We start from the raw sequence: 27,884 nt of genomic DNA on the forward strand, positions 1-27,884 counted from the left end.
TTAAGCAGGCCTTTTTGACTCGCGGCCCAGAGTCTGAAGCCCTCGGTCGATGGCGCCTATAAATAAAACCTGACTAGGGTTGTTCTTGTTCTGCTTTCTCCCGCGGCCGCCTTCGGTTACCCATCGCCCCCTACGCGAGAGAGATCGTAGGTGCGTGCGATTGCTTCCGAGTCCCCAGTTCTTTTTTCGCTTGTTATCGATTTATCAGTGGATGTTGTGATGTCCTGGTAGTTTGTATTCTGTCATCCAGCAATACTGATTGTCGGTTCTCTCAGTCTTCTATCGAATTTTTTCGATTTGTGGAGGACTTGTACGCTAATTAATTTCTTGTAGCGCATGATTTGCATGTTTAGTTGGTTACGATGATCTGAGTCTTAAATAAGCTTCGAGTTGTTTGTTTGTTTGATATGATTTGCAGTGAGTTGTTTGTTTGTTGATATGATTTGCATCTTTAGTTGTTTACTTCTTTGATGTTGTGGTCTAATGGGCAGTTGTGCTGTTGTTTGATATATACATGAATTTAGATCTCGATCTCGTACTGGTTGACCACTTAGAATCATTGGCTTGATATGCTTTATGCTTAAGTTAATCGAAGTGTCTGTAATTTTTCCCATGTAAGAAGAGGTTGGCGAAGAAACATCACTTGACAGTCTGTTTCAAGCACCTTAAAAAGAGAGCACACAGCTATTTGACTTAGTTTGGTTTTGGGTTAAACAGGATTAAGCTGGTGGTTATTGGTTTGATTACTCAAAGGGCTAATTTTACCTAATTAGAATAGTTAACCTGGATAATTACTTGTCCTGGAGAGCGGGTTACAGTAGCTCACTCTCGTTTTCTTTGTTGATCTAATAATTGAGTTAGCCAGCTAGTTAAGTGACCAAACTAAAGAAAAGTAAGGCTATTTAACCGAGTTCCATGTTCTTTACAAAGGGTTAATTAAAACTTGTTTTCTTTGATTGATCAGATCTCAAGCTCTATGATGCCTTGTTTAATTTTGCGCCACCTCCACCGTAAGCCAAACACACCCTCATCATAGGTCATATATTCTACTGAGTTAATTTTCATCACTAAACTAGTGGGTTTTAATTTATTTCATTCAGTACAGATTTCACTACTTCATCAAAATATATCATAGAGGTCATCGTATATACACTGTCAGAACAACTAGCACAAGGATGCTACTTTCCTGCTGATGGTGTTCTGCAAGTTGCCATGTAATATGATAACTTACATCACTTTCCATTTATGGCAATGAGAAACTTAGTTGACACAAGTGCACTTCAAATGGTGGCACACTCTTCATGTTTCTTTTCTTGTAATTTCGTTTTCATTGTCGTGCCATTATTTGGTTCTTTGTTTTCTTTGGAAGTGGGAATTATGATGAGCACTCTTATCTGATTGCATTGCGTACCGATATGAACAGCATGGATACTCAAGCTAAGCTTGCAGTTGTGGTGAAGGTGATGGGCCGCACTGGATCTAGAGGTCAGGTTACCCAGGTTAGGGTTAAGTTTTTGGATGACCAAAACCGGCTGATCATGAGGAACGTAAAGGGCCCCGTGAGGGAAGGTGATATCCTTACCCTTCTTGAATCTGAAAGGGAGGCTAGGAGATTGCGCTGATAATAGTAATTATTATTATGATACTCTATGGTCTTTCTTGCCTACTTCAGTAGGCTATTTCTATTTGTCTACAAACTTGTATTATCGGCTCAGTGGGTTTTGTTCATTTTTTTTGTCGCATGGATTGTGTTGAAAATTTGAGAAACTGCTCTATGTTCTGTTTTGGTATGAACCCATAATATTTTAATTCGCTGTGGTGTTTGTGTCTGGTCTTAATTTATTGCATGTACTCACTCCATCAAAAATGTTTTCTCTTGGAATGAGCCGTGGATTGAGCATGGATGTCAATTTGTTCCTCTCAGATGAAATCGCATTTCAGCTCCTATGTTTTCTTTGAATTACCTAATGCTTCTGAAATCGCACCAACACCTTGAGCATGAACGTGATGTGTATATATTATCCAGATTGATTCTTGCAACACTAGAAACTCCAAATATAAAATCTAATATAGCCTCTCAAAATAATTGCATTTGTTCCTCATTTTTACTGACTGGCATAGCTGGATTAAATCTACTATTATGGCTGTTAAAGTTGAAATATTGTTGCAGATAATGGTTTTAGTAAGATCTCTGCTTTAATTGGTAATGATTTGTTGATGATTTTGCCAAATGCACTAATAGCTAGTGTAATATATGGATTTTGTTTAGGAGGCTATGTGGGAAAAAAAATCATCTGAACCACAACATTTGTATCATGCAATCACATGGTAAAAATCCAGACATTCAAAATTGCATTTGCTTGTAACTTCACCTGCATTTATTTATTGTTTAAAGAATATATAGAGCCAAACACTACATGTATAAATTCATGTATGCAAAGAATATACATGAAAAACTAAAACAAAACTGATCACAAAAACCAAAGCATTTCAAAGATTCATCATCATCAGTGCCATACCTGAGACATCATCTCCACACACTCACTGCAACCTTTAAATGTTCCATCTAGTTTATTTGATCTGATGATTGTCACCTCTTTTCTTCTTATTGTTCTTATTGTAATGATAGGTAGATATAGTACCATGTCCACCTGGAATGCATTGTTGGCTTTAGGTAACATGTTTTACCATGAGAAATTTGGGGACTGCTGCCTTGAACTCTTCCATTTTCGATTCACTGCCATAGCATTTTCATCATATCTGGGACTTTATATCCCTACTTGTCCATTGAGACCTTTACATGATTTCATGTGTGAATGCAATTTCTGCAGCTTAAATGTCTTCCCACATTGCCTGCGTGACGAATTTGCAACCAATTAAACCAATCATTAGTGAAATGGATTCGAGCGTAAAGTAATTAATTGCATTTGCACTTCCATCGAACCATGAGCAAGTGATTTATAGTAACCGGATATTATGAAATCTCTATGGGCTGATTATAAATTACCTTCCCGTTCTCAGTATTCTGGTCCATATAGTTATGAAAATGAAATATCCTTCTAGTCTCTAGATTTAAAAACTTTACAATAGAATTTCTATAATTATGAAAATGAAACATCAAGATTTGTTTACTCTAACATTGTTGGTTTAATCGATAAAAATATAAAAATAATAGATAAAAATGATGATTTTTAACATTTCAGTTGATGATTGCGGTTGATGTTGGGGGTTATACATGGTTGTTGTGGATTAGGAGAATGAGGACAAGAGATGAGAGTCATTCTACGTCGGTGTCGATGTAGTTGTTGAGCGACAAAAGGATCGCTCGACATCGATAGTCCTTTTGTCACTCATTGCATTAATGTCGACGTAATTATCGAGCGATGTCGCTCTACATTTATACATCGACATCGATGCAAATGCTGAGTAGTCCTTTCATCGCTCAACAATTACGTTGACGCAGTGAGCGATCTTTTTGTCGCTCTGCATCGATGTCGACGTAGTTGCCAAGCAGCGATTTGCATTGGCGTCAATGCAATTGTTGAGTGACGTTGCTTTGCATTTGCATCGGTATTGATGTAGTGACCAACCCTTTTGCTATTCGATAATTGCATCAACGCAAACGCAGTGAGCGTCCTTTTCGTCGCTTTGCATTTACGTCAACGTCAACGTAGTTGTCGAGTAATGAAAAGATCGTTCGGCATCTACATCGATGATCCTTTTGTCGCTCGACAACCGCGTCAATGCAGATGTAAAGAGGCGAAAGGATCACTCAGCAATTGCATCGACGTTGACATAAATGCAAAGTGGCTCTCATCTCTCATCGTTGCTCTCTTCATCCTCAATAGTCACTTGCGACGTTGTTCGTCACAACCAATGAGAATATTAAATTTATTTATTTATTTATTTATTTTTATATTTTTATCTATAAAACCTATGATATTAGGGTAAATGGACTTAGATGTTTTACTTTTATAATTATAAAAATTTTAATATAAATTTTTTAAGTCTAATGATCTAAATACTAAAGAAGTTAGGGCTAATATATAATTAGCCTAATATGTACGCAACTTTGGGACGTACTATTTAATGACATAATTTTGACTGCTATTTCAGATATCAATCACTATTGCAGCAATACCTATGAATCAAGAGTGAATAATGGTGTGCCATAAAACTTGGATTCGTGTCTTCACGGAGTCGGACTGTGACCCGTGTGTTTCTCAACCAACTACGACTCGATCCGAGTCACACGAGCCACGAATTAAGAGACGAAGAGTGTGACTTACGAGCAAGTGGGTGTCCCCGCCGGCGTGTAAACCGGGGCGGCTTCCTGCTTCCCCGCCTTCCGCCACCTCCTCCCCCCGCCGCTCCTCGTCCTCCCTTCCCTGCCAATTCCAACTCTTCAGCACACAGCAGCAAGGCCTGTAAATGCAAAGCAGATGACTCCTAATGGCACCGATGCGATCACCTTGAACCCTCACTGTCGCCGCCGCGGCCACCGCCGGACCGCTCCTCTCCCTCTCGGCTTATCGGCCGCAGGGCCCCGTCGTCGGTCTGATCCGCGGTCTTGCACCGGAGGATGTTACGTAGCGCCTGCGTCGCTCGCTTGGAGCAGTTGTTGCTGTCGCTGCTGCTGTCCATTATCGATGCCCCTCTCTCCTCCTCCTTCTCCTCGTTCGGCTTCTCCTTCGCTTCCACCTTCGACGCGTCGATCTCGGGTGCCGCTTTCTGCTGTGTTGGCGATGGCGGCAACACCAGTAGAGTGTCGGCGTCAGATGAGGCCGCCACTTTGGGTGGTTCCTCATCGACCGCCGACGTCGACGCCGGCATCATCACCTGGTCATCGGTGAAAGCAAACGATGCACATGAAGTCAGAGGAGATGAGTGGGTAACAGAAGGTGGGGTGCTGTGCTGCACCTTTTTGCTGGGGGTGGAGACGGGAGGATCCGTGGCGAGCTCGGAGCCTTTGAGCACGTATTCGGCGTCGGCGAAGGGCGTGATGGGGTCGTCGTCCGTCAGGTCCTGCCATATGTATCCGCCTCGATACCGTCTGAGAAATCACACCCATGTAATCATGGCACGAATAGCATCGAACGAAGAGGATGAGACGATGGAGTAGATCACCTTTTGTAGGACCAGGCGAAGGAGTCGGCCATGTCCTTCCCTCTGAACTCCGACAGCCATCTCTTCACATCTGGCAGATCGAGCAGGCGCAGGAAATAGTTGGGAAACAGCCGAAGAGATACGAGGAGATAGATCAAAGAGGCGCAAGCAAAGGGGAAGCACAGTACCGCGAAGGTAAACGTGGTCTCGACGACGGCGATGGATGCGGAGGAGGTGCGGGTGTTCCACCCGGCCATTCCGGCTGAGGAAGTACACCACGTTCACTCTCCTCATCTCTCCTCCTCCTGCTGCATTGGGTACCTCCACGGGCGTCATGGCGCATGCAAGTAAGTATCAGGGATTGCTGCATCAACCACCTATTCAACTCAGTCGAGGCTTCCATCGTCACCGAGCATACGTGAGTTTTATATAAGAAGGATTGCAGGACTGGCAATAGGAATATTTTAAGGTTTAATCGTCGTTAATACTCGTGGAAAAGTAAATAAGAATAGTTATTGCTATTACCATAAAACAATTCCTTCGCCCAAACAAAAATTAGTATGCATTAACCCCCCACATTATTACGGATCCCTTCGTCGTGGTGTTGATATATACGTAAGAATGGAACTCTGGCAGATGCATAAGGGTTTGGTATATAGTTGCCAACATGACACACAATCTCCAGAAATCGATGCATATTATTTACTCTTTCCTATCCATCAGAATATATGTTCGCAAGCTGTTTTTGGTCAGAAATGTAGACATCTAACTCATTAGTGTGATGCGGAAGACAACTCATGACTGGTCAGCTTATAAAAGGTCTTACCACATAATATATATATATATCCCTATAAGAAACACACAACATTATTTAATTAATGATTTCAGATATTGGTGAATGGAGTGAAAGTAAGTAATAATAATACCAACAACAACAATACAATACAATAATGCAATAATGAAATAGCTGCAAAATGAGGTCAACTTAGAATGCTGTCAGAATATAGTTGAAAAGGATAATAGAGGCGATGAGCACATCGGTGTTGGGTGTGTTTGTTAGCTCTCAAGGCAACGAAAGGCTAAGTTTACTGCCAAAACGAACCACAACCACAGCACGAAAGGAAAAGCCAACACAGATGCCAAGTTTACATGATCTTATTTGCGGGCTAATTATAGATCATCCTTTAGGGTTAGTCCTTCTTCACATCTTAATATTTATACTTTAAAAATTTATATCAAAATCTTTATAGTTATAAAAATAAAATATATATATTCATTTACCATAACATCGTTGGTTTTATCGATGAAAATATAAAGATAAAAGATGAAAAGATAATTTCAATATTTCAATTGATGATAGTGAACAACGTCGGTGATAACAAACGACGGCATCACTAGGGGCTGTGGATGATTACTGTGGTGACGAGAGATGAAGACCACTCTATATTTTGCATTGACGATCTTTTCCTTGCTCGGTAATTGCGTCGACATCAACGCAGTGAGTAGCTCTTTTATTACTCTACATCTATATCGGTATCGATACAGTTGTCGAGTGACATCATTGTGTATCTGCATCGGTATTGATGTAGTTGCTGAGCGACCCTTATCCATCGCCACTGCTCTCCTCATTCACAGCAGTCACCCACGGCCCCTAATAATGTTGCAATCCACCACCACTGACATTCTCTGTCACTATCGATTAGAATATTAAAATTATTTTTTTATCTATTATTTTTATATTTTCATCAATAAAATCGATAATGACAGAATAAATAGATATAGATATTTTATTTTCATAATCATAAAGATTTCAATGTAAATATTTTAAATATGAAAATAAAAAAACTAAAAAAATCTAACTATAAAGGATAATATATAATTAACCCTCTTTTGTTATGTGATGACCGGAGGGCAGAAGGTGAACATCAATATTTTTTCTATTCGGAAGATTTCATTATGAAAAGTTATGAAAGATTGTCACTAAATAACTATCATGATTTGACTTCCAAGAATTTGTTGCCTCTTACGAAGGCTTTGCGTGATGGCCAACTCTGAATGTCAACCTTTCAGTGTTGTCTTTTTATATAGATTGGAGTACAAGACTTGGCAATTGTATAATACACCAATCCATCAAATACCCTTTCATAAGAAACTTGGGGTGAAAAAGGAGAAATAGAACAAAATAAAACATTCAGCTTCCGAGAGAATGAGGGGAGCTCAGCTTCTTAAGTCCTTAGATTAGGGAAGCAGTCAACGCAAATATCACTTCCAAAGCCAGCCTTAACTCAGGACAAGAGAATTGTTGCATGAGGTGTTGACCTCACTTTCATCTTTGGCAATGCACAAAGGACAAGACCAAGCATACGATGTTTGGTAGTGCATCTTTCCTTGAATGGCTCGATGATGGGTTTATAGATGAAAGAAGGGGAGGAAGTATGTAACCATTAAATACTTTATGTTGAGTGTAAATTGTGTTAAGTTTAAATTAATGGTAATAAGCTCATATAAACTTTTTTAAGAGATTAAATTAGAGTGCAACAATGGCATATTGCATGTGAAGCTAAGTCGATAGGACTTTCACATCCATCATCTCTCTTTTCTATTTGAATCATTATGTTATGTTTAATGTAATGTTTGTATCATTTGTTATGATAGGATCTAATAGAATAATTAAATCATTATCTTAATAAACCTAAACCATCGATCAAGGCATTTAAGCTCAAAATAATAGTATCAGATCGCCCTATTGCTATAAACCAATTCAAATGTTCATTCAAATATTACTTATCAATTCAACATCTAATTCGACACTTGTATCCTATGGATGAGACAGGTAGCTAATTATCGTATCATGTCATATTGTGGTAAATGATATGTGATCAAATTTATTATTATATATTATATCTAATTTTCTCGACTTATTAATAGATGTAATGCTACATATTTTTATTTACAATAAGTATTATCTTATAAATAACACATGAATAAAACTTGTAGATGCGATTATTAGACCACAATAAAAAAGATAAAACTTTTACTTACGAAAACTGTAGTATTAGATGAACTTTTATCTTCTATATTTAGACCTTATTAATATTATTGTTCATGTATTTAAAAAATTTATATTATGATCCTTATAGTTCTAGAAATAAAATAGATAATCTTATTTTTTCTAACGTCATGAAAGAGAGCACGTGACATCACATGCTAGACTAATGTGAAATTGATAAGTTAAAAAATAAATTTAATATATTTTTTATTTTTTTTAATTTGCCTAAATTAAAATAGAATTTTAACATAGCAATAACTACTTGTAGACCCTGCCATCTTTATCTCTACCCATACTAGTCTATTATGTTCTTTGTCCGGACAAGCACAAAAGAGATTTATTTATCTTTATAAGATTTTGGCATAATATGTGATTTTGAGTAATAACATTACTCAAAATGTTGTCTCCTCTTAAAAGCAATCATACTAAAACCACACAAATAATACTCACATAAATGAAATATAATAATTTATCATATAACCTATCACGATAGGACATTTTCAAAAAACCATCATAATTAAGCATATAAGTTATAGCTATTGATCGGACATGAAGCAATAGCATACTCTTGTCCCGATGGCGATAGTAGCGATTATTATATGACGAATGAAGTTACGACTAGAGCTCAAGAAAGAGTCATGACATAAGAAGCATTGAGGAAGAAGGGGAGGAGGATGAGAAGAAAGACTAAGGAGCTGGGGAGCCGAGCGACGAAGGTCGATGCAATGCAAAGGGTGACGTAGAGATATTGAAATTATCTTTTTTTTTTTTTTTCATCTAAGTTATACTAATGCAGTATATGATATCACGTATTATATCTTTTAATAGTGTCACTGATGATATTAGGAAAAATAAAATTATTTCTTTCGGTTTTAAATTTATGAAAATACGAATATCTATTTTATAAATGAGATTATGGCACATCATCACTTATGGGGTTAAACAGAGTCTACCAACAAAGATTATCACTATATAAGGAAGACATTTTGCGATCGACGACATGCGATCATCGTAAGTACGTCCTCATTGTTGTCATGTATGATTCCATCTTTACGCAGGTGCATGATGAGAATGAAGTCATGAAGAACAGTGCTGCAACCACATAAGCCTCTTCCCTCGCTCCTCCTCCAATGCTTCCATCGCACTCTTTGGCATGAAGCCAAAGGAGGCCGGTAGGAGCACAGCCGCTGATCTCTCAGTCTTAACCATGCAAGTTGACGTTCCACCCTTCCCTCAACTTAACTTCTTCTCTCTCTCTCTCTCTCTCGCCAACCATGGCGACGCGTTCCGATCCGAGCAAGCAAAGCCGCATCGATCCGAGCATGTCCAGGAGAACAAGGAAGGCCATCGAGGTCTTTCAGGAAGAGCCGCAGCCGGAGGAAGCCACTGATGGCTTTCGACGCATGTCTTTGCAGGAACTGATGTCACAAGGTGCAGGCCAAGGCATTAATGGTGCTGCTGCTGTTCGTAAGCTCATGACTAATGCATCAAGAGATCAGGAGGATGCAGCGGCCGCAACAAGTAACGATGAGTGGGAGAAGACCCTCCCCATCGTTCCAAAGCAAGGAGGAGTAAGAGCTCATGGGATTCTGAACAGGTACGTGAAGGTTCTCAACAATCTGATCAAGGCGAGATGCAACTCCAAGGAGAAAGCAAGGTCTCAGTGAGGCTTTTGAAATATATATATGTGCAATAACAATGTATATATGTGGCTCATTTCTATGTGCTTGTAGACCTATATATATATATATATATATATATATATATATATATATATATGTGCAATAACAATGTATATATATATATATATATATATATATATATATATATATGTGCAATAACAATGTATATATGTGGCTCATTTCTATGTGCTTGTAGACCAAGTCATCCGCCATCCATTGTCCGAATCCACCTCCACCACCATTACATCTTCATCCACTATTTAAGGGCTCCTCTCTTCTCTTGTCATTCTCTCATCTTCTTCTTCTACCTCCCTCCCTCTCCACCGTGGCAAGCGGTCTCCGTGCGCTTTGCATCCTCTCGGCCTTCCTCAGCCTCATCGGCTGCTGCATCTCCACCCACAACGTCGTCGTGGAAGGCCGCGCCGCGTGTACTGCGACACTTGCCGTGCTGGCTTCGAGACCAACGCCACCGAGTACATCGAGGGTGCCAATTAGGTGAGGTTAGAATGCAGGAATTACACCACCGGCGAGGTCGTCCACACGGAGGAGGCGGTGACGGACAAGGCCGGAACGTACCACGTCGCCGTCCTCGACGACCACCAAGAAGATACCTGCGAGATGATTCTGGTGAACGGCCCCCGCGGCGACTTCTCCGAGATCACTACGCCTCTGTCGTCGCCACTCACAGCGTCGGGATCGCCAGCAACGTGCGCCAAGGACAAGCCGCTCGCCTCCTGTGGCCAGTTGCTCATGCAGAACGCGCACTGGGAGTTGACGAGTGAGAGAGGCGTCGACTACGAAGCACTAACCACTAAGTATATATATGAATCATTTAGCAGTCCTTTTTTCCTCTTTTTGGTTGGTAATTCTCAGCTAATTTTGATCCCAGAAAAAAGAACTTACTGTCTCGATCTCATCGGTCATAATGAATTGATCTTTTGTGCATGTAATATACAGACCCATATAATCTGCGCCTTTTTTTGGTTGGTGCCGCACCTAACTGACTTCTCATTGGAGACGGACGCGGGGCCCATGGTGGGGTCCCACGGACGCGTAACGAGGACAGGTCTTAAGCCAGGCTTCAGCGTACGCACTTCTCGTCGAGTAATCTTCGCGATTCCAATGTACGGACAACAGCCGCGGGGGAGCGAATCGCGGGATCCTCTCCTGGTGTTTCGCTGAACCTTGCACGATCGGACCGCTCATGTCGAAAATAGCAGCGGGACCCACCCAGACTATTGTGGATTTCGCCTCCCTTGACGGGGATTCGATCGTCTCGATTCAGCGCGGGATTGGAGAGAATCGTAATTCATGGAATGGAGGCGAGTCATGAGTTGGGTATTTCTCTTTCGGTCTCACGCTTTAGGAGATCGTTCCGGTTAGGTTTCCTTTTCTTAGCTTTGCTCTCCTTCTGGTTCTCTTACTCGATTGCTTTCCTTACTCTTGCGACGCTTGGATCGATCCCATTTTAGGGTTTCTGACTGATCCTCCTCACCATCTCTCCAGGTATCTCCGGTCCCCTAATCGTTCGTTTTGGTTTCGTTGTAAGTCTGGATTTTGGTGTTTCTTTTCCCTTTTTCTTCGTCAAACCGGACTTTCGTGATCGTAGTTTAGTTTCTCGTATTTTATTAGCTTTTCGGTTTGCTTGAGTATTTCCCTGTTCCTTACTAAGGATAAGATTTGGTATCGTGTATCTTTCTTTTTATTGGGCTGGGTGATATAATCTAGGGTTTGTGATTGTTGGCTGTTCTAAATCTTTTGCTCAGCTGGAGATTCGAGTTTGAAGATTGAGATTGTTGTCTGAATTATGCGAACTTCATGGGCTGATTCTGTTGCGAACGCCGAGAGCTCGGCGTTTGCGACCGGTGCTTCTGCTAGCACCACCAACACCAACGCTGCCGACGCCACTGCTGCTGCTGTTGTTTCTGCCCCTCGCCCTCCTCGTGCTGCCTATGTCCCTCCTCATGTTCGCAACCGCGCGGCATCTTCGGAACTTCCGGCGTCGCCTTCCGCCGATAGTTCTTCCGCTGCTAAATTTGCACCTGGGCCCGGTGCATCTTCTGGAGGAAGCCGTTGGGGTGGTGGCACCAGCCGAGACATGGGACGCACTGGCTCTGGTGGTGGTGGCCGGAGCGTGGGCGGTGGTTGGGGCTCAAGGAGCGGTGGGTGGGATGGGAGGGTGCGAGAGGTCAACCCTTTCGTGAACGAGGAAGAAACCACTGAGGTTGCTTTTGATGGTCAGGAGAATACTGGGATAAATTTTGATGCTTATGAAGACATCCCCGTGGAGACCAGTGGTGACAATGTGCCTCCGCCAGTGAGCACATTTGCTGAGATTGATTTGGGGGATGCAGTGAATGAAAACATCAGGAGGTGCAAGTATGTGAAGCCAACACCAGTCCAGCGCCATGCAATTCCTATCTTGCTCGCGGGACGTGACCTGATGGCCTGTGCTCAGACTGGGTCGGGAAAGACAGCAGCTTTCTGCTTCCCAATCATTAGTGGGATTATGAGGGGACCACCTTCACAGCGGCAGCGGGGCTCGAGGACAGTGTGTCCACCTGCGCTGATTTTGTCTCCTACCCGAGAGCTTTCTATCCAAGTATGCTTTCTGTTAATCCATGAATCCATTTAAATATCGTCTTATTCTTGTTTCAGTAATTAGCAGTAGTTCAATTGTCTGGAATGTGTTAACATGGTACTACATTCAATTAGTTATGCTAGAGGATTTTTTCACTGGGCATGAAGTTTTTTTGGTTGCATTTTCTTTTTGCAGATCAGCTGATATCACTTTGTCACTGTTTTACTGGTAAAATGACTTTTTTCCCACACTCCAAATGCACTTAAAGGAAAGAGATTTTATTGCTTTTTTTCCTTGCGACCAAATGAACCATTATTATCAGATTTTACAATTCACTACTGTTTTTGATATTTTAGGAGACAGCTTATTGCATGTTGAGTTATTTGTTTGATATTTTAGTACCTTATAGAGATACTGGTCCGTCCTTGATTAATGATAGTCCCTCTGTACATGTTTGTTAGTGGTTCTCCCTAAATGATTATTGCATTACTCTCTTCAACTTAGACATCATATGGACTCCCTGTTTGGTATGCTTGTTTCCTTCTCATTTTTCTCTAATGCACCTTTTTCTTTGTTGTTTTCTGTTGTTGGTGTCTTAGATACATGAGGAAGCTAGGAAGTTCTCATACCAAACTGGTGTTAGGGCTGTTGTTGCCTATGGTGGAGCTCCAATCAATCAACAGGTTCTTAATTTCCTAGTCTGAATTTAATTTTGTCATTGAATTGCCAATTCCTAATGAACGTATTCTGTGGAAATCTGTTGTTTTCCTTCTCATATGTACGCAAAATTCAGTGATTTTGGATAATATTTGATTCCTATAGGTTTGATGATTCCATCTAGGAACCAAAGCAGGTATTCATGCATTTGAGAACAAAAAAGAGAGCATTTTTTCTTTAGATGCAAAATTAGGAATTGCTTAGGGATGTTTTGGACAATTTATACCTTGGGTTCAATTTGGGATAATCCTAGGTAAAAAAAGAGGTAATAAGCATAAACGAAAAGGTCAAGGCCTTATGCATTGCTGTGACATGAAGCTTGCTTACACTGTCACCCATCTCTTCTCATATAGGTCTTAAACTGCTAAAATATGTGAGTGATGAACATCTTATATACAGAATAAAGGTCGGCATCGATTTATTATAGCTTTAAGTCCTCCTATCAGAGGTCCATATTTCTTTTAAAATAACTAGGTTCTTTGTGCATGTGCCATGCACATGATTTTTTTATTGAAGTTAAAAGGAATGAAGAGTCTTCTACATAAAAAGCAAATGGTTAGTGGACAATATAGAGAAGGCTACAGATTTTATCATGTAGTTTCTAAGGTGGCAACAGTATCAATATTTCCTTTGAAGCATATAATCAACCACATAAATTAATCATAGCATAAAGAGCTAAGAGATACTATTTAGCTAATAATTAGAGTGTGATGATACAAAATATATTATTATAAGCTTATGCATATCATCTATTCAACAAAACCAATTGCACTTTCAAAAATATGGACTATTCAGGTATGCTAATTTATAGTTTGTAGACAAAATGGTGGGTGTGGTTATAGTATATTACTAAAATCAAGGGTCTGCTGGACAAGAGCTTAATAAAATTCTCTTAAATTAGGACCATATTATTTGCTTTTGGAGTGTTGGTTTACACAGAAATCATGAAAGAGGATATATTTTGAGGTGAATAATGTAGAAGAGTATATTATTTCTGCTTCATAATAATCAAAAGATCTTCTTTCAAAAGCATTGCTTATTGAAAATACCATGATTCAAGGCAAATGACTATTTAATAAAATGAAGTGGAGAGAGGGGAAGGAGACGACGAAAGAAGTGAAAGAGAGAACTTAGGCAGGTGTAAGAGAAGAAACAGGAATGAAAAACAATAAAAGGAAGATGAGGGCTAAACACAGAACCAGATGAAGAAAAATGATCAGGCAGAGGTATAAGAATTCAAAAAAAAAAGAAAGAAAAGAAGGTGATCAGGCAGAGGTATAAGAATTCAAAAAAAAAAGAAAGAAAAGAAGGTGATCAGGCAGAGGTATAATAATTCAAAAAAGAAAGAAAGAAAAGAAGGTGATCAGGCAGAGGTATAAGAATTCAAAAAAAAAAAAAAAAAAAAAGAAGAAGGTGAAGGTAAACAAGAAAGTAGAGGAGGATGCAGGTATTATAGTTGTTAGCACACTTTTGAAAGGACATACTACTGCACCTATTGCTTGTGTTATGAAATGGTTCCATCATCCAAACCTCTCTTCCATCAGCTTCAAGCATAGCCAGGGCCTATCTGGCTCTTGACCATTAAAAGGGCTTAATTTTTTTCAGATTTAGCATGGTTCAAGATTGGACAGCATGGCGCAGTCGATTAATGCATCAATTCAGCAGAATTCAGTGCACAAGAGCTCAATTTATCATGGTACTAGCTCTGTAGTCTGTACAACAATCATTCAAGGAGAAGAAAACTCCTTGATTTTGAAGAGATCAAGCCTGTTTAGTGTTGAAGAAGAGTGGTTAGCTGAATCCTAGTTGGAACAGGAGTGGTGAAATATTTTAACACGGAAAAATAATGTATTATTTTTGTAGCAAAAGATTTTTTTGTTGTGATTCTAATTAATAACTTTTATTTTTTCTCTCCTTCTACTATGGGGATACCACATTTGTTGATTGGTTAATGATTATGACTTGAAGGCTCATATCATGGAGAGGATAAGGAAAAAAATGCAGGAATTGGAAAGAAAAGTTTAATTTTTTATGCTCTAGGAACTGTTTTTAAAATTAAGAGCCTAGTATAGAAAGGTTTGAGATTAAAAATCTATTTATAGTGGGACTATTATATTATGGAACAATTGATACAGGAGCCAATGTGTTTTAACTAGTTCAAGTTGAAATTAAGCAGTTTGACTGATATGGATTCCAAATGGTTCATGTCAAACTGACAGTTGGACTGAACTAGGTGAAATAAATTGATTTGTTTAAAATATTGAATGTTGCTGGAAATTTGGTGGTCTACATCCTAGACTGATTTCCAGATAGAATGATCTTTTGGTGGAGTGTCTGATTTTTTCCTTTTTTGCGAGGTGGAAATTTTGTTCAAGGATATTGTTTGTTTTCTCCTTAATCTTTGTATGTTTGACTTCGTTTGCACCTTCCCTTGCTCGAGGATTGTGCCCTTTAAGGCGAGAATTATTGCCAAGTCTTTAGCTCATAGGATCCTTGACATGGTCTAGAGTTTGCTACTCTAATTTCTTGATATACTTGTGTTAAGTTTACAATCTTATTTTTTCTGAGGGTTCTGTTTTCTAAGTAGCCTTAGTATGCTTGACTTTATTTGAACCGTTACATTTTTTTTAAAAAGAATTGAATCAGGTGCCAAGTATGTAAATTATTGGATCAATAATATTGTTACTCTGTCTAACCGATTTATGCTTTTAGTGAATTGTTTCCTTGGCTGCCTTATTTGCTTGAGTATATTCAATGCTCCCTCTCTGTTGGATTAACTGGTCTTCTAACAAAGTAAATTGTCCCTTTTGCTATTGATTAATTGTAAAATGTTTTACTTTGTAAGTATCTTTAACCACATATAATGCTGTTTCTGCTTGTTCTTTCTTTCAGCCTCTGTGGTTATTTAGTAATTCTTGTGATTGTTTGTTGCATGACTGCCTGTTTATTTGGATTGCTTTCTTAAAGCCAGTCTTTCTTTTAATAAATTATATCATGCTATTGGCAGAATTGGCTATTGGAATCTAGGTGTGTTACAATTATGTTTATTCTTTCTTTATTTCCAGTTGATTGTGCCTTCACAATGTTTATAAATACTGGCAGTTGCGGGACTTGGAAAGGGGAGTTGACATTCTTGTTGCGACTCCTGGTCGCCTGGTTGACTTGCTTGAGAGGGCCAGAGTCTCTTTACAAAATATCAGATATTTAGCCCTGGATGAGGCTGATAGGATGCTTGATATGGGTTTTGAGCCTCAAATTCGAAGAATTGTTGAACAAATGGACATGCCTCCACGTGGTGAAAGACAGACCATGTTATTCAGTGCCACATTTCCTAGAGAGATACAGGTTTTCTTTTCTAACTTTTAATCATGGTACCTGAAGAATCTACGGTGTTCTTTTTTTTAATGCTATATCTGGTTAGAACCGGTGATCTCACTATTTATGTTGGTGCTTATTTAAGATGAGCTGGAGAGTTTTCTCTCTATATTTCTGCTCTTCTATATTTAGTTGTTTTGATGCCATGGTACATAGATGAAGTAACTTTTTTTTAATGTTATGTGATATTATGATTGTCGCTTTGTAATTCTAAACTATTTGTTACTGGAATTGCAAGTACCAATGGGCCTCCACCCAGTCACTGACTAGATATATCTATATTTTTTTTTTATATTTTGATTTATGGCAATATATGGTCAATTTAGGTCTCAGTTTGGAACATATGGTCTTGTTTAAAATTTTCATGTCATTTTAATGTTTGTATTGCTTCTAATAGTTTGGTTAGGATTGTTTGTTTACTGTAATGAACCATCATGACTGTTTTCTCTTGTATGGTAAACTGTCATTCTCAGGCAAGGGTAATTAGGAGTGAACAATTATATTTAATAAAAGGTGGCAACTGCATTGCAGAAGGCTCCTGCACATGCGGAGTCTACATATAGTGGGGAGTAATTATATTAGTTCTTCCAAAGCTTGTGAACATTATTTTATACAACTTGTAGCTGGATTAGCCCAGTGATTGCAAAAGGCGCTCGGGCGAGGCGAGGCGAGGCCCGAGCGCCTCGCTAATGTCCCAGGCGGCGCGCTTCAAACAGGCGCCGCCTGGGCGCTCGCCCGAGCCCAGGCGCTGGGCGCTTCGGGCGAGCGCCTGGGTAAACCAAGGCGACCGAACCAGAATTTTAGGTCTGGTTTGGTCCTGGTTCGGTTGTTAGTTGGTTCAATCGAACCAACTAAACCGATATAACCCCAACCCTAACCCTAACCCAACATTAACCTGCTGCCGCTCTCGATCGCGATCTCGTCGCTCGCTGCCGCTGCTCCCGCTGACGCTGCTCGCGCCTCCCGCGAGTCTTCCCGCTGCTCGCGCCTCCCGCAAGCCCTCTCGCTGCTCGCGCCTCCCGCGAGCCCTCTCGCTGCTCGCGTCTCCTGCGAGCCTTCCCGCTCCTCGCGCCTCCCTCGAGCCCTCCCGCGAGCCTTCCCTCTGCTCGCGACTCCCGCTGCTCGCGCCTCCCGCGAGCCCTCCCAGCTGCCGCGAGCCCTCCCTCTGCTCGCGACTCCCGCGAGCCCTCCCGCTACTCGCGCCTCCCGCTCCCTTTCCTTTTCCCCCCGCCACTCGCCGCTGTCGACGCTGCTTCCTTTCTCCGTCAAGCTCAGACTGCTCAGTATACTCTTAAATCTTAATATTAAGTTTATTTGAATTTTGAAATGATTAATTTTCATTAATAGATTAATAATATATTATTTTGATTTTAATGTTATTAATTTTGTGATATTGTATCTTAGATTTTTTTAATTTAATAACATATTTTTATTTAAAATTTTAAATAATTATATTTATTAATTATATTATATATTTTTATATTTTAGCGCCTCGCTTCGTTCGGGCGAGCGCCTAGCGCCTCGGGCGTTTTTGGACCTTGGCGCCTTTTGGCGCCTAGCGCTTTTTAAATCACTGGATTAGCCATCCTTGTAGACTTCTATTTAAGTTTTTTAAAATGATTTTTAGTTAATTTTGTTTTCATATTAAATATGACATCCTTTTATTTGAGTACAGGCTTGCCTTGGGTCTGATTTGGATATATTGTAGGGTAGTTTGACCAGCTGTTGATTTATTAATCACCTGCTATAGAGTTTGTGGTAGGCTGTAACTCTTGTTTAAAATAAGTAATCAGCTGAGTAGTTTAAGGTGTTCACAAGTCAATATTTATTTACTTCTTGATGTCTTTACCAAAATAGGTCTGTAGATGGACTGACTATGATAAATAAGAGTGCAGTTGCTTCGATACAGTGATCAGGCATTGCATTGAAAGAAACTTATGTGATCTCTACCAGTTTCTCCATTTATTTTTCAATTTTCTGACACTTTTTTATTTTCTCCCTGCCATAATAGTCTAGTGGTCTTAACATTAAGCAAAGGACAAACTTGCTAGTTAATTTGCTGTGATCAAATGACTAGCAGTAATCTTGCTTCTAGAGCTGAAAGCGGAGGTCCTTAGATCCGGGCACCACTGGAGTCTCTTAATCATTCATCCGTTTCTTTTTCAATTTCCTTCTCATTAATTTTTTTTTTTTCTCCCCGCCATATAGTCCAGTGGCCTTAACATTAAGCAAGGAACTAACGTACTTGCTGGTTAACATGCTGTGATCAAATGACTCGCCATAATCTTATCTCTAGAGCTGAAAGCGCAGATCCTTAGATCCAAGCATTATCAGAGCCTCTTAATCACTCGTCCATTTCTTTTTCAATTATTTTCTTACTAATTTTTTCTTATTTTCTCCCTGCCATATAGTTTAATGGTCTTAAGATTAAGCAGAGAATTAACTTGCTGGTTAATTTTCTGTGATCAAATGGCTGGCAGTAATCCTATTTGCAGCTGAAAGCAGAGATCCTTAGATCTGAGCACTATCAGAACCTCTTAATCTCTCTTCGATCACCATAGATCAATTCAGTAATGCAACATTAACAGTCTGTATTGCTGCTCCTATGCTGCAGCAGTCTTTAAAAACACTGTTGAAGCAAATCATCTTTAAAGATATCCAAGTTTCTTTTGCTCCGACCATAGATTGCAGCAATGTTGATCGGGATTGGAAATAATGATGGTCCACTGACGAGCCCAGAGCCTGTGACTGTGCTGCCATGTTCTCCACTGTACAAAATGGTGAGCCTTGCAGCCCATGCACCATGCTCTAGCTCTCCACATGCCGGGGACTATTGATTGTGTTGGCAGTAGGTGCTGCCACAGATGATGATGATGACCATTATATTTATTATTAGGCATAGAATTTAATATGTGTATTCTATTTTGTTATGCTTATTGCTGATTCTAAGGCTATATTATTTTAGTTATGAAGGCTTGAAAACTACAGCCTAATTCTTTGTAATGAAATAGAAGACTCTTTAGTATCTCTATGAGGTCAATTGGTTTTGAATTAGATTCAGGCAAGCTCAACTATTTAATTGTTGATATTTAACATCATTTTCTTTTTATCTTCCTTTTATCCTTTTTGTGAAATATTAAGGTACAAATATTTCTTTGTTTGCAGAGGTTGGCTTCTGATTTCCTTTTCAATTACATCTTTCTTGCTGTTGGAAGGGTTGGTTCTAGTACTGAACTGATTGTTCAGAGAGTAGAGTTTGTTCTTGAGCCAGACAAAAGAAGCTACCTAATGGACCTCCTTCATGCCCAAAAGGTTAATGGTGCCTATGGAAAGGTAGGAATATTTTACAAAAGGTCATTGCCTTGTTTTTGGATCTAGGATGGCTTTGCTTGAACTCAAATTTTTAATACTCTTTTGCATGAAAGAACTTAGTCTCTTTGGTTATGTTTATCATTCTACTGTAATCAATATTTTTGATATTGTTGCCTCATTCTTTCAGCAAGCTCTAACTTTGGTCTTTGTGGAGACAAAGAAAGGTGCTGATTCGTTGGAACATTGGTTATCCATGCATGGGTTTCCTGCAACTACCATTCATGGTGATAGGACACAACAGGTAAGTGAATCATCATTGATCAAATTGTTACTTCAAATCTATTAGTTTAGTTCTTGTTAGCTCATAAATTATTCTACTAACTTATTTCCCTTCTCCTTGTGAGAATTTGTCATTTTGATTCTCTATTGTATCCTGCGTCTTTGAAAGGACGAGTAAGCTGTGCAGGATGTTTGAGAACTTGATACTGCTAGAAGACTATCTTCAGCTGTATCTGTTTTCTGAAATCTAGTTTGATCAGATTGTAACAAATTCAATTATGGCTTATGAAGCATGGATACAAAATCATTATACCGATATTATATGACGGATATGTTAACATGCCAAAATTTGAAAGTTTAGTATGTGGTAAATGCGATATAAAACTATTTGTAAAATTTATAACGATAAGTTTTGACATATGTCTGTGATTTTAGATTACGTTAAAGTTTAACATTTATTTTGTTGAACAAGACTTCAATATAACAAGATTTTATATTTTCTGTAACTTTTGGACCATATATTTCTACTTAGCTAAAATCTTCAATGTATATATTCAGATGTATTGTGTAACATATTTTATCCCTTAATTTAATTCCTTTCATTTCTAAATGTAGATTTTATCTTTTTTCTATTGTCAACAGTGATTTAAAAAGCGCTAGGCGCCAAAAGGCGCTATGGTCCAAAAACGCTCGAGGCGTTAGGCGCTTGCCCGAGCAAAATGAGGCACTAAAAATTAATAATATTAAAATTAATAGTATTAAGATTAAAATAATAATGTTATACTGTATACAGTATAATAGTATACTGTATACAGTATAACAGTATACTGTATATTGTTAACAGTATATTTTTGATTTCGAAAAAGGAGAAGCGAAAGAGAAGAGAAGAGTGTAAGGGAAGACCGAGGGTGCTGAGAAAAGTGGGAGCGGTAGCGGCAACGGTGAGCGACGACAGTGGCAGCGGTAGCGGCGACAGAGGCAGCGACAGCAGCGAGCAGTGGCAGTGGCTGCGGGAGCGACGAGCAGCGACAGTGGCAGCGGTAAAAGCGAGCAACGACAGCGAGAGCGACGAGCGACAACAGTGGCAGCGGCAGCAGCGAGCAGCGGGAGCGGGAGCGGCGACAGCGGCAGTGGCAGCGAGCAGCATGAACGACGAGCAGGGTTAGGGTTGGGGAAGTCGTGCTGATATCGGTGTTTTAGTTAGTTCGATTGAACCAACTAAAGCACCGGAGACCGAACCAGACCTAAACCGCTGGTTTGGTCGCCTGGTTTAACCCAGGCGCTCGCCCGAAGCGCCCGACGCCTGGGCTCGGGCGAGCGCCTAGGCGGCGCCTCTTTGAAGCGTGCTGCCTGGAAATGAAGCGAGGCGCTCAGGCCTCGCCTCACCTCGCCCGAGCGCCTAGGCGAGCGCTCGAGCGCCTTTTTAAATCACTGGTTGTCAACGACACAAATGGTGCCGCTAGCAAATACATATCATCTTGAATATCTAGTAATTTCATCAGGGTTCAAGTTTTACCCTTTATGCAATCTTAGGTGGATTGGGAAATTACTTGCTTTGACATGTAATATCCTTTTCCTGTTTTGCATGTATTTGCTCTAACATTTCCGTTATACTTAAATAACTTATCTTTTTGTTTTATTTGTGCAATAAAAGTCATGTGCAAGGCCTATTTATGATTTTTTGGAACCATTATGGTTCCAAAAAATAGATTTTATAATTCAAATTTTCAATATGAATTCAATATGAACACCATTATGCTTGACATCCTAGTTCATTCTTGTATATTTCACATTGGTGATGATTCTCTTTTTCAAAACATTTGCCATTACCTCTAAACTATCTTAGTAGCTTTCCTAACTGCTTATTTATCATCCTTTATATAAATTTCAAAATTCTTGTCATTCTTTTTTTTTTCTGGTTAAGCAATAATGCAATATAAGATGTTCTTTTCACAATAATTGATTTTCTTTATCACGTCACACTACCATCAACATTACGTTGTCAAAAATATGCTGCTACCTTTAGCTATCTTAAAATATGTTTTGCTAGTTGTTTAATGTTTTCTAGGCTAAATACACCAATTTGTTCTTTAGCCTCCTCTTTTGTAACCCTATACATTTATCCAACACAAATATAATTGTGAGTGAAGCATTCCTCATATATGATTCTGAGGTCTTTGCATGATATTTTTTCTATTATCTTAGCAAGGGGGAAAGAATGATTTGCATGATATTTTATCTATTATCACATGCTTTATATTTATCCTCAAGTAATAGCTATTTTTCCTCCCATCTACAAATGTTGAAGTTTTCATCATTGTTTCATTTTTGCAAAGCTTTATCTTTTTTCTGTTTGTAAATATCATTACTTTATTCTACATATGTGGACCAATTCATTCATTGGGTTAAGCTTTGAGGACTAGTGTGAAAAGGATACATTCTAATAATAATGAGCTGATTGTAATATTAATAGATAAGGTTATCCTTGTCATTATTAGCCAGTGGCATGTTGTGATGCATTTTCTTGTTAAATTGGCATGGCTTAATTTCAACAATTGCCAATGTCATATGAGATCGATAAGCAAATTACTGGTCAGCTAGATGAGCTTATTCTTGAGTTATGATTATGCATTAGCATATTATGGCATCTTTTGTGAAAAAAATTGTTGTTTGTTGAAATAACCTTATGTGAATTGACTTGGCCATGGACAACTAATGACTTAAAAAGATCAGGCAAGACCAAGTCAAGTGGAGGCTGTAAATTAATTCTTTTTTGGATCCATCAGGTTCTTGCGATATACCATCTACTATAATCTATTAGGCAGTTGTGATTATGCATTAGGATATTATGGTATCTTTTGTTAAAATTTGATAGAACGTTGAAATAACCTTATGTGAATTAATTTCAGCATGGACAACTACTACAACAACAACGGCAACATCAAAGCCGTGAAGTCCCAACTATTTGGGTCTTAGCCATGGACAACCAATAGCTTAGAAAGATCAGGCAATACCAAGTCATGTAGATGCTGTAAATTAATGTTTTTTTGGATCCATCAGGTGCTTGTGATATAGACTCAACTATAATCTACTAGAAAGTTTAGGATAGCATGGGTACTTGATGGTATCTGTAGGTGTATTCGATTCCTTATTGTTTCTAATGGTGTCATTTTGAGTTGCTTGTGAAACAATAGGCCTTCATTCCTAACTTTTTAGTGTTCTGACACCAATTTATCTGGTGTCATAGATTTATCTCATTCCTAGTGACGGATAATGGTGTATGACATGCAAGGATTGAAATATCATACCATACTAAATTTCGACATTCTCTCGGTACGGTATGGTACTGTATACTGAGCGGTATACCGTTCTATCATGAATGGTCGTCGCCCACTCGCAACAACTTCATTCAATGAACCGTTCGCCGCTTTTGCATGCTTGAACAGAGACATGGCAGCCTGTTTTACCTTAGTTTTATGTGTTTTTGCTTGTAAAAATATATGTTCGAACAGGTTGCAGTGCACAATGCGATCGCTCATCGTACCAGGTCAAAAAGCCCCAAAATGGCTTCGTTTTCGCGTGCCGCGGGCTGTTTTCTACAGCCCGTTGTAGCGTGCGAAATGTCAGCTATCTTAGCACCCTGGAACCCGTCGGGTGGCACAAGGTTAGATGGGGCTTCGCTATATTGTTGGGAGTTGAACAATCTTCACAAGTTCGCACGTTTTCTTGACGGGAACTTTCCTTCATGCCCAACACCCGGTGAGCAGTTGTTTGTGGACTTGCAACTGTTCGTTCTACCTTCTAAAGTCCTTGTTTTCTTTCTCTCTCTCTTTTCTCCTGTGTACACAAGGTGCTTGCTGCATTGCTTGTAAAACTTTCCTCTTTGCGAGATGTCGAGACTTGTCCGTCGCTCGTTTTCAATCTAAACAACTTTTTGGTTTACAGGTCCTTCGGGACCTGTACGAGATTGCAACTAGGCTGAACCTTTGCGGACGCATATGTCGCAAGGATGCCTCAAGACTTAGGCAATCCCAGCTAAGTCCGAGAAGTTGGCGCAAGGGTGCGTCGCGACTTAGGTAACTCAAACTAAGTTCGCGTCTTGACCGCAAGGGTGCCTCACGACTTAGGCAATTCCAGCTAAGTCCATGACAGTTCGATATATATATATATATAATCTTTTATTTATATATCTATTTATTTATATATTTATATATAAAAATTTTTAAAAAATGTGCGACGTCGCCTCTCTTCTCCCCAGGCAGGGCAACGTCGCCTTTATTTATATATATGTTTATATATATATATAATTTATTTATTTATAAATAAAAAATACCGCCCAATAGCAAGCGGTCTGTGTATCGGTTTACTGTTGGACCGGTACATACCGCCCATACCGGGTGGTATCATTCGAAACTGTATACCTTATTGACATGATCAAAATTACTTCCATGTTTTTTGCATCTATAAAAGTGTATCTTGCATTATATCTTGGACTTATCATGGTTCTTGATATTTGTACCATTGAGATTGTCTCCATGTTGTTGGCATCTTCAAATGGAGTTGCTTAACCTGTTATCATATCGTGGATTTTGTTTTATATATTTAAGGTGGATATTGTCAACCAAGTTTAAATTTTACTTGTTATGAAATGAATATTGCTTTTTTTCGAGGACTAGTTCTTTTAGTTATATAATGTCCATGTCCTGATGACTATGTTCTTACCTCAGGGTTTATTTATTTGAGAGCTTATGCCATTTTTTTTGTTTTTACAACCCCATCGAGTTTGGAAGTTTAAATTTTGCTAATAAGATGAAACAAATAAGGGGTGGTCCAGTGCATGATGCACTAGTCAACGTGGGTTGATATATGCAACCCTACTCTTTCATGCAGTGGTCATCTCCATGCTATGGTCTGGTCACCCAAGCTTAAAGGAGCAACCTAATTTTGGAGCCAAGACTTGTCTTTCACTATGACGAAATAAATATGAAAAGATCCCAGTGGACCATGAAAGAAAAAGCAAATAAGTAAAACTCTAAACTCTTTAGACATAGTTAAAGGATGACATTTGGCATATTTATGATTGAAGATTAGTTGATTCTCGTTGAAGGTAAATTATACAAAAGTTTTGCCAATTAGCAAATACAATGAGCCATACCATAAGTTTCTGAATGTAAATTTTACAAAAGTTGATTCTCGATGAAGGTAAATTTTACTAAAGCTATGCCAATTAGCAAATACAATGAGCCATACCATAGGTTTCTGAATAATTGGTTTGTTGTTATTTGATTTTTACATGTTGCCCACAGTTTTTGGGTGATTTAGCTTTTGGGAATTCCCTTTAGATAAAAATCATTCTTAGTGAAAAATTCTTGACATGGTTATCTAATTTTTCACTCTTATATATTCGAGATTCAGATTAAGCTTATTGGTGATATATTTATTTGACATCAATTTCTTGTTTTGATGCTATGTTTCATTGAGCAAATCCAGATTACTGTGAGGTTTCTTTAGAACCTACAAATATAACTTCCCAGTGAGATATGGCAACTTTGAGAATCGGAATTTCAGACCACTGATTCTGTGATGTGCATTTGAAAGATATAACTAAACCACAGTGATTGTGTAAATCTCAAAATTGTTGGAAGATCAGATAATTGTTCCATTCTTCTATACAGCTTAGAAATTTGAGTAATATGATTCAGTGGGTGGAGTAATTTTCATTACTCGGTTAAATTAACCTTCTTCTCCCTTTATGAGCAACACAATATTTTTTTTAAGTAATTTTTGTACCTTTTCTGTTCGGTAAGTGATATTTTGACCTGTTGTTTGTGACATATTTAGGAACGGGAACGAGCACTGAGATCCTTCAAGAGTGGTGCAACTCCAATTCTAGTAGCAACTGATGTTGCTGCCCGTGGGCTCGACATCCCCCATGTGTCACATGTTATCAACTTTGACCTCCCCAATGACATTGATGACTATGTTCACCGCATTGGTAGGACTGGGAGAGCTGGAAAGAGTGGTCTAGCCACCGCATTCTTCAATGAGAATAATTCATCTTTAGCCAGGCCATTGGCAGAGCTTATGCAGGAATCAAGCCAGGAGGTGCCAGATTGGCTTTCTCGCTATGCAACCACTCGGTCTTCATATGGTGGTAGAAACCGTCGATCAGGTGGAGCACGATTTGGAGGCCGTGACTTTCGAAGAGATTCCTCTACCAGGAGTGGAGGCAGTGAGTATTATGGTGGAGGCAATGGGTATGGAGGTGGGTCATATGCGGCATCAGGGTATGGAGGTGGTTATGGCAATCAAGGGTTGTCTAGTGCTTGGGATTAGCACCATTCCATTAATTTATAGCTTAGATATATTCACCCATTCATGAGGGTTATAATTTTGATAGCATGACACACTTGAAGGCTAAACATAGTTTGCGATATCCCTTTTCTTCATTGCCTGCTTAATCACTAGCAGTTTCTCTTTCCCCACTTTTGAGAGTATTATCTGACTGAATCACATATGATCGAATGGAAGCATGGCAAACTGTAATGCCTCAGGCAGCTTCATTCTCAATTTTTTTTTTTTTTGTGTGTAAGTTGGAGGTTGTAAAATATGTGATGAGACTTGGAGGGTCCTTTAGGGCTGTTTGGTTCGTCTCAAACATGTTTGTTTGACCTGTTAAAGTGGTGGGGAAGTAAAACATCATCATTGCTTTTGCTTTATGTGTTTATCAATTGGGTTCTTGTAAAATTTTAAGATACAGAAATCATTGTTGGGAGGTAGAAGGAAAAGGGGTGGTCTGTCAAGTCTTGTCAGAAACAGGTGTTATCTTGAAACTGATACTATAATCTGATCAAGATGCTGAATTGTACTTCAATGTCTTTCTACAGGTCGGGGACTGTTCTCGAGTAATGCCTACATATGTTCTATGATTATTTCAAGGAAATGACTTCAATATTTATTGTTTGAGCACATCAATAACTGACCATGTCAATTCTAGCATTATTTTTATTGGTTAATGTCCTGTGTTCTTAGAATATTGGTAGCATTTAGTGAAAATGTACGTTTTCACAAGGTGTTGGTGAGGTAATAGCGTATTGCTTACCTAGACTACTTGCTGTTATATTCTGTGCAAAGCTTAAGATGTTCTGATGATGAGATTATTACAAGTTTTGTATTGGGATTGTCCTATAAGGTATTTAGAATCCTTGCAGGATTCTTACATGTGGCATGATTTGATGACTACCGACTCTTTGCTGATTCAATATTGTGTTTTTCTGATTGCATGTTTTGTTGCAGTCTGCATCTGTTTTATTGTTTAGCTTGCTGGTTAGTGTAGGTACTACTTTGTACCATCTCACTTGCTAATCATGTGGTTGATTTTATGTCTAACATGCTGTTAAAAACAGGGAAAGACATGTACACTCTCTGGTCGATTGTGCAGGTAGAAGCTGTCGGTGGGGTCTGCACATGCCATTGTGGGGTTTGGTCTTGTGAGGATTTGATGATTTCTTGACAAGAAGGTATGAACCGTTGTTGAATTTTATTAATAACTTCACACAATTATTCAATTTGATTTATAAGCATTCGGTGTCATGGTTGTGATTAATTTTTTTCATCACTCAATCTAAGTAGAAGATGTGTATGTCATAAGATGTTAGGTTCTGAAATGTTATTATGTTTGATACTTTAAATATCTAATATAGTGGAATATAATCTAAATATAGTATTGAATGGATGTGGAATGCAGATGAGATGATAAATTTATTATAAAATTTAGATCCCA

General features: G+C 39.0%; 3 protein-coding genes across 4 annotated transcripts; 2 read left to right on the forward strand and 1 right to left on the reverse strand.

Annotated features, from left to right (window-relative positions):
• Positions 1 to 22: 22 nt before the first annotated feature.
• LOC135638996 (small ribosomal subunit protein eS28) lies at positions 23 to 1,812 on the forward strand. Of its 2 annotated transcripts, none has more exons than XM_065152659.1 (2): positions 23 to 150; positions 1,424 to 1,812. In XM_065152659.1, the coding sequence occupies exon 2, from the start codon at positions 1,425 to 1,427 to the stop codon at positions 1,620 to 1,622; it is 198 nt and encodes a 65-aa protein (XP_065008731.1). In that variant the 5' UTR covers positions 23 to 150; position 1,424; the 3' UTR covers positions 1,623 to 1,812. The 2 variants fall into 2 exon arrangements, with proteins under 2 accessions (XP_065008731.1, XP_065008732.1); XM_065152660.1 differs by lacking the exon at positions 23 to 150 and adding an exon at positions 1,012 to 1,036.
• Positions 1,813 to 4,467: 2,655 nt separating this feature from the next.
• On the reverse strand, positions 4,468 to 5,486 carry LOC135639185 (protein SOSEKI 1-like). The gene is made up of 4 exons (XM_065152984.1): positions 5,295 to 5,486; positions 5,128 to 5,197; positions 4,921 to 5,053; positions 4,468 to 4,839 (listed from the first exon to the last, which is right to left on the reverse strand). Exons 1-4 carry the CDS (start codon positions 5,440 to 5,442, stop codon positions 4,468 to 4,470), a joined length of 723 nt encoding a protein of 240 aa, XP_065009056.1. The 5' UTR covers positions 5,443 to 5,486.
• Positions 5,487 to 11,183: 5,697 nt separating this feature from the next.
• On the forward strand, positions 11,184 to 26,975 carry LOC103984976 (DEAD-box ATP-dependent RNA helicase 37). The gene is made up of 7 exons (XM_009402573.3): positions 11,184 to 11,343; positions 11,604 to 12,439; positions 13,018 to 13,101; positions 16,238 to 16,480; positions 19,676 to 19,843; positions 20,010 to 20,123; positions 25,943 to 26,975. The coding sequence occupies exons 2-7, from the start codon at positions 11,645 to 11,647 to the stop codon at positions 26,435 to 26,437; spliced, it is 1,899 nt and encodes a 632-aa protein (XP_009400848.2). The 5' UTR covers positions 11,184 to 11,343; positions 11,604 to 11,644; the 3' UTR covers positions 26,438 to 26,975.
• The last annotated feature ends 909 nt before the right edge of the window (positions 26,976 to 27,884 follow it).

The sequence above is a fragment of the Musa acuminata genome, chromosome BXJ3-5 (genome assembly GCF_036884655.1).
Source record: "Musa acuminata AAA Group cultivar baxijiao chromosome BXJ3-5, Cavendish_Baxijiao_AAA, whole genome shotgun sequence".
Classification (NCBI taxonomy): Eukaryota; Viridiplantae; Streptophyta; class Magnoliopsida; order Zingiberales; family Musaceae; genus Musa; species Musa acuminata.